General features: G+C 36.4%; 2 protein-coding genes across 3 annotated transcripts; both read left to right on the top strand.

The window, feature by feature from the left end:
* The first annotated feature begins 730 nt into the window (after nucleotides 1-730).
* LOC113302351 (zinc finger CCCH domain-containing protein 17-like) lies at nucleotides 731-4483 on the top strand. Of its 2 annotated transcripts, XM_026551263.1 has the most exons (10): nucleotides 731-888; nucleotides 1384-1910; nucleotides 2008-2103; nucleotides 2192-2281; nucleotides 2388-2489; nucleotides 2656-2802; nucleotides 3080-3199; nucleotides 3284-3343; nucleotides 3754-3851; nucleotides 3942-4483. In XM_026551263.1, the coding sequence occupies exons 2-10, from the start codon at nucleotides 1386-1388 to the stop codon at nucleotides 4096-4098; spliced, it is 1395 nt and encodes a 464-aa protein (XP_026407048.1). In that variant the 5' UTR covers nucleotides 731-888; nucleotides 1384-1385; the 3' UTR covers nucleotides 4099-4483. The 2 variants fall into 2 exon arrangements, with proteins under 2 accessions (XP_026407048.1, XP_026407047.1); XM_026551262.1 differs by having other exon boundaries at nucleotides 738-1910.
* A 115-nt stretch (nucleotides 4484-4598) lies between these two features.
* Nucleotides 4599-7016, top strand: LOC113305860 (thioredoxin-like protein AAED1, chloroplastic). The gene is made up of 9 exons (XM_026554854.1): nucleotides 4599-4735; nucleotides 4893-5036; nucleotides 5126-5171; nucleotides 5253-5312; nucleotides 5568-5604; nucleotides 6156-6235; nucleotides 6363-6454; nucleotides 6627-6687; nucleotides 6794-7016. The coding sequence occupies exons 1-9, from the start codon at nucleotides 4599-4601 to the stop codon at nucleotides 6851-6853; spliced, it is 717 nt and encodes a 238-aa protein (XP_026410639.1). The 3' UTR covers nucleotides 6854-7016.
* The last annotated feature ends 1164 nt before the right edge of the window (nucleotides 7017-8180 follow it).

The raw sequence follows: 8180 nt of genomic DNA, 5'->3' as shown, positions 1-8180 counted from the left end.
ATCTGCCACGTTGTACTCTTTTCCCTTCGTCAAGGTTTTATCCCACCAGGTTTTCCTTGTCAAGGTCTTAATGAGGCGACGTATACGCATCCAACTATGTTCTAAGTTTAATAAATATTGTACTCTTTCTCTTTAGTTCAGGTTTTGTCTCTCAGGGGTTTTCCTGACGAAGTTTTAACGAGGCAATTAACTTAGACTCATCGATCTTTGAAGATCGTATTGCATGTGATGAACTACATGTAAAGTACGAGACAACATGTGAAGTATTACATGTGAAGAATTGTACCAAGATTTTATCCCACTGGGTTTTTACTTATCAAAATTTTAATAAGGCAATTGATTTCGGCACAAGTCATTAAAGAAAGGACGACGTTTGAAGAACTATATTAGAAGCAATAAATGTGAAGCAGTGCATATGAATTTCTATTGGACCGCACAAGGAGAAGTGTTGTAGGGCTTGTAGTCCATGAATATGCGGTCTGTCTAGGATCTTCTTCCTATTTGTATATAAAGGAAATAGTATTCATGTAACCTAATTCTCTTGATGAATAAAAACCTTTTTCGGCCTCTTCCTCTTCCCCATTATTCTGCTGAAACAGAAACTCATTATTTACCCTTCAAAGTTAGCGTCATAGTTAAGTCAAGTCAAAACTTGCTTAAACTCAAAAGGGCTTACTTGTAATTAACATACGCCTCTAACTATATAAGGCAACTGACCTGCCGAAATCCAGTTCTAGTTCCAGTTCTTCGTTAGAGAAAGAGAGGGAGAGAGAAAGATAAACCAAAGTTTTTGGGGCTTGTTTATTTTTTTTCCTTCTTACCTCTTATAAATCTCTCGAAAAGTTAATTCAAATACCGCCGATCGGAGGTAAATTCAAAGCAATAAAGGTTAGATATTCTACTTTTGATGGTCGATTCTACTTCTAGTTTTGATGTTCATGATTGTTATTCAAGGAACGAGAAGAGGATTCTACTTCTCTGAATTAGTTCCGTGATAATTACTTGTTCTTTCCATAATTAGGGTTTTAGGGGTATTGCTTTATATTTAAGTTGATGATATTGAGAAGCGGCATCAGTTTGCAATTCGATTAGGTTTTTTTCTGGTTTTGGAGTTGCGAAGGAAGTTTTTAATTAGGATTTGATTGGTTTTGAATTAGGGTTTTAATTTTGTTTTATTTGTGTAAATCTGTTTGGAGTTCCGAGTTGGTGATATTTTTGTTATCAGCGGAGAATGATGGTACTGTGTAGGCAATGCTGTACAAGTGGGAAATCAGTTCCCTTAAATTGATTGGAATTCTATTGAATTAGGGTTACAGTTCATAAAAGAGAAGACTTGAAATTAGGGTTTTTGTTTATCTGTGTGTTTTTCTGTATTTGTGGTAGTGATGGATGTCGATAATGGGAAGAGGATATTCAATAGACTAGGAGGAGGAGGAGGTGGAGGAAGAGGAACAACGGATAAAGTCTGCTACCATTGGAGGGCGGGTAGATGTACCAGGAATCCGTGTCAGTTTCGGCATAGTGAACTGCCACAGCCAAGTAGCAGCAACGGGATGGGATCAAAGAGATCCCATGTGATACAACCTTCAGATCAGGGGAATTTTTCTGGTGGAAACTTCTCTGGTGGGAATTTCTCTGATGCTGGCTCATTTTCGCGAAGAAAACCGAATACCTACAATCGAGCTGATACCCAGCCTTCAAGATGGGGCAGGGATCATGGTCAAGGCGGGGCAGTTAATGGAGGACCTAGAGGTCCAGGATTTAGGCCTCCTTTGAAGACTCAAGATAAGGTTTGCACCTATTGGATGGCTGATAAGTGTTCTTATGGTGAAGGTTGCAAATTCTTGCATCAGTGGTTTGTCAGTGATAGTTTTACTATGTTGACGCAACTTGCTGGACACGAGAAGAAGGTAGCTTCATCTTGTTCTATTTTCATTTTCCTCAACTTATGTGTATACTATTTGTAGTTTGTTCAGCTGTTTGATTGGAGGATTTGTGTTATAACAGGTCATTAGCGGGATTGCTTTCCCAATGGGGTCTGACAAATTATATTCTGGTAGCAAAGATGGAACTGTTAGGGTCTGGGACTGTCAAACTGGCCAGGTTGTTAGAAATTTCTTGATTTTATTTTTTAAATTTTCGTGGTCTTACCTTCTTTCACGAAACTCAATTGCATCATCATGATGTTCAGTGTGCTGCTGTAATTAACCTTGGATCTGAAGTTGGCTGTGTCATCAGTGAAGGCCCCTGGGTCTTTGTTGGAATTAATAACTGCGTCAAGGTACGACATTTCTCTTACCTCTGATTTTTATGTTTACTCTTCTGTCTTGCCTTGTTGCTTATGTGCCTCAGCCTTTTCTCATGTGTATCATTATCATAACTTGTAGGCTTGGAACACTCAAACCAATAGTGAACTCAGTCTTAGTGGTCCATCTGGACAAGTTTATGCCTTGGCCGTGGGCAATGAAATGCTACTTGCTGGAACACAGGTACTTTCTCGTTTTTCCTTTTGTTCAAACAATAATGATGCTTGTTTTTCATAGTCCACTCTTTTTACTCTTTGTTTTATGTAGATCTATCTATCCTTCATTCGTGTCTCACGTCATATTCTCATGGATTTAACTAATTTTTTTGTTTTTGTTACTTCTGCTCCAGGATGGTAGCATATTGGTTTGGAAATTTGTTGCTGCTACCAATGGTTTTGAGCCTGCTGCTGCTCTTCAGGGTCATAGTGCTTCTGTTGTTACATTAGTTGTAGGCGCTAATAGACTCTACTCTGGATCCATGGATAACACAATAAGGGTATGTTGTGCCTTCTGGATCCATGGATATTACATTCTAGGATATATTTTTTTTATAATTTATTAACCTGAAGGCTGTCTCCATCATTGTTTTGTTGATTGTGATACAAGAACTCCTTTTTCTTTTTGATATTATATGTCAGGTGGCTGAATCATGTCTTATATTATTTTCTCTCTTTTGTCTATATGCCATACTGAATAGATTTCTTCTTTATGTCTATATGGGAGTGGATCATGTTTATGTCTTATCTTTAACATTTGTCTTTTTCCTCCATCAGGTGTGGGAACTTGAGACATTACAATGCATTTATACTCTGACAGATCACACATCAGTTGTAATGTCTGTTCTTTGCTGGGATCAGTTTTTATTGTCATGTTCTCTGGACAAAACAATAAAGGTTAACTTCTTCTATTTTGCTTTCTTGACCATAATTCTTTCCTCTCGCATAACTGTTAGCTTACCTTTGTATTTGTTTGTTCAGGTCTGGGCTCTTACCGAGAGTGGAAAGTTAGAAGTCACTTACACCCATAAAGAAGAAGATGTATGCATATGCTCTGCTCATCTTTAGTATTTTATTTTGCATGCGTTCTAACTGAGTATGTTTTGTTAATTAAATGTTTCTGTATGTTACTTATGAATGTCGATATTGAATCTTATCCTGATAAGGATTGCTTTAGGTAAATGTTATTTGAATGTCCTATGTGAATGTCCTGTCCCAGTTTCATGTTCTCCGAACAATGGGATCTGTTATTAATGTTATGCACTGAGCTGTGAGCATAATTGCCTGTTTGAAAGTGCTACTAGACATTGCTGATCATTAAAATAATCTCTGTGGAAGTTTTAGCATGTTGTAGTACTTATATTTACTCTTTGTAGTCTTATGTGAAATGATGAATTTGTTAGTACGTTTTTGGTTGTTGGTTATTTATAAAATTTGCTTTGGTCGTACAGGGACTGTTAGCGCTCTGTGGGATGCCTGATGCACAAGGAAAACCTGTGTTGATATGCTCATGCAATGACAACACTGTTCGTCTCTATGACCTGCCATCGTAAGTTACAGCTCTTGTTGTAGAGTGCTTTATCCCTGATGTGTTTGTTTTTACTAGTAAAGGAGCTTGAGTGTTTACTGTCTTTCACAGATTCAATGAACGAGGAAAAATATATGCCAAAGAGGAGACTCGAGCTATTCAAACTGCTCCTGGTGGTTTATTTTTTACTGGCGACGGAAATGGTGATCTAAAAGTGTGGAAGTGGTCTGAGCAATCACCTGCAGGTGCAGCCACAATACAACAGTGATGTAAACTAGATAATGACTGTGTGGAGAGGTTATTTGAAGATTCTGGACAATAAAAAGCATCTCAGTCAGTAAGAAGTAGTCTGAGAAGTATCCAAGGCAGATTGAAGATTATTGTCAGCTATTAACATTCAGTAAAGTTCACAAAAGTGAAATACTTTTCTCATGAGCCAAGAAATCTAAAAAATGAAAATGATGTCAAAGCTTCCCTAGTTTTAGTTTGGGTTTCATTTTTGATGAAAGTTTGTAATGTTTATTTAATCAAGTTCCCCCCCTCCTCTAGTCTCATTAAATTATTGTAACATTGTATTAAAAGCAAAAAGCAGAAGTATGATGAGGAATGAAAGCAATTCTTTCTTTCTTCTATAAAATCAGTTTTTTTCCTTCTTCAAGTTTCAGTTTTAAATCAGTTTTTTTCCTTCAAGTTTCTGGTGTGGCATGAACGACATCCTCCAACTTTGGGTGTTTTATTTTAGACATTAAAAAGAAAATTAGGTGGATAATGCGCCCTCACGTGTCTGGCTCATCACCAAAGAAAAAGAGTAATACCATTACCAAACACTGTCGTGTTCATTTTCTGTCTTCCGATTCTAATTCTAATGGCGGATTTAATCCGTACAACACCAACACCATTCACAGGTATAGCAATTAGGTCATCAAATGGGGAAGAAGGAAAACAACTGGACAACAACACCAGCAGTAGTGAGACTTGGTTCATTTCCCTCCATTAATCTAATGGTAGATTATCATGACCAACGGTCTAGAAGGTTCCCTTGTTTGAAGGTTTCTAATCCAGTGAAGCAGTAGTAGAGGAAGAAGGAAGTGACACAACAAATTTGTTGGATAAAGTTGAGGTTTTTGATTTGAGTGGAAAAGGTGTTATAATATCAGATCTCTGGAATGATAGGAAAACCTTAGTTGCATTTGCCCGTCATTTCGGGTAATTTCTAATTTCCACTCTTATTCAAGTCATTTAGACTAATCAGATTTTGTATTCTTTTTCTGAACTGGGAAGTTGTATGTATGCAGGTGTGTTCTTTGTCGCAAAAGGGCTGATTATCTTGCTTCTGTAAAGGTAAATTTTATGGAGAAAATGATGTGTTCTTGTTTTTGTTCCTGCTGATTAATTTCATTGTCTTGGAATTTATATTTACAGGATAAGTTGGATGCCGCTGGGGTTACCCTTATTTTAGTTGGACCAGGTAGTGTTGATCAGGTATGCCGCAACATTTTTAAATTAACACAGTTGAGTATAGTGAATTATTTTGGAGCTGTCTTACGCGAAATACAATATTGCTCACCTGAAGTAGTGTAGTCCACCACACTGAAAGAGGATGTAGTTGGATCTATGCTAGAAGCCTAGTAGGGAATCTATGGCTTTTAGTTTAGTGCAGGAAGTATGAAAATGCACCAGTATAGCAAGACAAGTGTGTAAGTTAATTGTGCTAATATCCTAATCTTGTTAGTGCAGGCAAAGGTTTTCTACGAGCAGACAAAGTTTAAAGGGGGTACGATTTGTTTTTCTACAAAATGAACATTAATAAGTTATAGCAAGTTCAACTGCGCATGGTGCATTTATTGAAACTCATGATCTTTTTTTTTTCGAAATTTTATCTCGTGATCAAATAACTAGGATATCTACGTTTGAAAATTGGCTTGACTAGCCAAGTGAAACATGGATTTCTCTTTTATACAGATGTAAATAAAATGTAATGAGTTTAAATGTTCTACCTATCCAAATTGACATGCTATATTGGACAATTATGCTCAGTACTCAGCTAGAAAGTTTGAACTTTAAGCTAGAGTTCTGAATTTTGGATATTTGGGCATGAAACGTAGCTAGTTAACAGCTCCTAAGAAGTGTACAAAAAATGTATGTTGCAAGTAAAGTGAAGATTGTTGATACAATCCTCTGCGATAACTTTATACCTTTGATGTAGTTGTCTCGATTGTTGATACTATTCATTTCTCTGCAAGAACTTTATACCTTCATGTAGTTGTCGAAGTATGCGTTTCTTTTGTTAATGTAGAGTAACACTTACGGTGATCGTTTGTGCAGAAGTATATGCAGATCCTAGCTATTCATCATATAAAGCTTTCAGTTTTGTTTCTGGGATTTCCACCACATTCACTCCTAAGGTAATTAACTGATATGCTTATAAAAAAATCACTTTTCCCTCTATAGTCACTTGTTGTGATTTTTTCCTGTATTTTCAATCTTGGGTTCACCATCACCTATGACACTACTTTGATACTAATATTTTAGGCAGGTTTGAAGATAATTCAGTTATACATGGAAGGTTACAGACAAGACTGGGGACTTTCCTTTGAAAAGGATACCAGAACAAAAGGTGGCTGGTATGTGAACTAAACAAAACACAGTTTACGTATTCTTAGTTATTCAAGAAAAACTAAGATTCTGACACCAAGAAAAATGATATTCTCCTATTTATGCATACTCCATTTTTTGATCAAGAGACCATTCCGCAAGTGAAACAATATAATGTTAAATCGTCTATGCTTTTCTTAGGCAACAAGGAGGAGTAATTGTTGCAGGTCCTGGTAAAAGTAATATTTCATACATCCATAAAGTAAGTCCTTTTTATTTTCTTCTGAAAATCATTATCATCAATCTAAATTTTTTCCCCCTCAACATTAGTCACTCTCTTATCTTTAAATTTATATATGCTTGCCTAGAACAAAGAAGCTGGAGATGATCCAGACATTGAAGATATTCTGAAAGCATGTTGCTCTTAAGTTAATTTACTGATGAAGGTTTCTCTTTCATTCTGGAATTGCAGAAACCTTTGTATAATTATGATATATGTATCAGTCCCAAAAAAAGTTACATGTATCAAAAACATACATTCATACACAAAGTACAAACGTATGTTTTTCGTATAATATACAAGCTTACTTACATTATACAATATTTGACTCCACGGAGCTACTCCTTCAATGAGGATATACTACACTGTATAGCCTCATAAGGTCCCCAAATATGCGGAATCTATCCACATACACAATTAAATTGCAAGGCAGCCCATTTGAAGGTGTTCCTCATAACGGAACCCATGCACTTGCGTGTTTTGGATCACAACCACCGGTGGTGTCCCTGACTAGCCGTCGTTGGTTCCCGTTATCTCCGCACTAGTCATAATAATATGTGATGTACATGCTTGAATTTAACTCAATAAAGAATTTGAAAAAACTGAAATTTTGTCCGTAGAATAAAAACTTAGTATTCTTATTTATATCTATACTCATTACATAGATTATTCAAGTAGCTTTTCAAATATATAAAATTTACAAAAATCAAATGTATATTTTGAAAGATACAAGTTATTAAATTTTTTTGATCTATTTTTAAAACAATTATATTTTCTGTATATATATAAATATTTTTTAATGAACGTTTTTATCTTCAAATACATATAAACAATGGTCTGGAAATTTGTTGTTGCTACCAATGGTTTTGACTCTTTTGAGCCTGTTGCTGCTCGTCAGGGTCATAGTGCTTCTGTTGTTACGTTGGTTGTAGGCGCTATTAGACTCTACTTTGGGTCCATAGATCAAGTTCAGTGGCCTCACATTTACAAGAACCAGAAGCAAGTGTTCAAGGTTTAGAAATTAAGTCAACATCTGTGAGTCGTTCGTTCCAAGAAGAAGTGGAAGATCCACTTGTAGTTGAAGCAAATAACAAATTACATACAACAAGGTCAAATGTAAGGAGTGAATTTGAAAGAATTCAGAGTAGATGGGAAAAAGGTGGTTGAAATTATAGGTGAATGCAATCATTGTAGCAAGAGAATTGAAGCAACAAGTGTAATGACCCGACCCTTCACTAATATTGTCCCCACTTAGCCATTGCGTTCATCCAGAGTGTGGGGTGTTCAACGGGTATCGCTGCGGTAATTCAGTAGTAACTTCTTAGGAGGTCACTCATCCCATAATTTCTCCGGCACGAGCACGCTTAACTGCAGATTTTTCTGCCAACTCTGGAGCCAATTGTGCTGAAAAGGCCTCGGTGTTAGGAAAGGACAAACCATTACCTATATTCCATTCCATCAGTGAACCACTGCTG

This window comes from Papaver somniferum, chromosome 8, assembly GCF_003573695.1.
Source record: "Papaver somniferum cultivar HN1 chromosome 8, ASM357369v1, whole genome shotgun sequence".
NCBI classification, from domain to species: Eukaryota; Viridiplantae; Streptophyta; class Magnoliopsida; order Ranunculales; family Papaveraceae; genus Papaver; species Papaver somniferum.
Note: the sequence above shows the minus strand (reverse complement) of the source record. Positions and strands in the feature narration are given on the sequence as shown.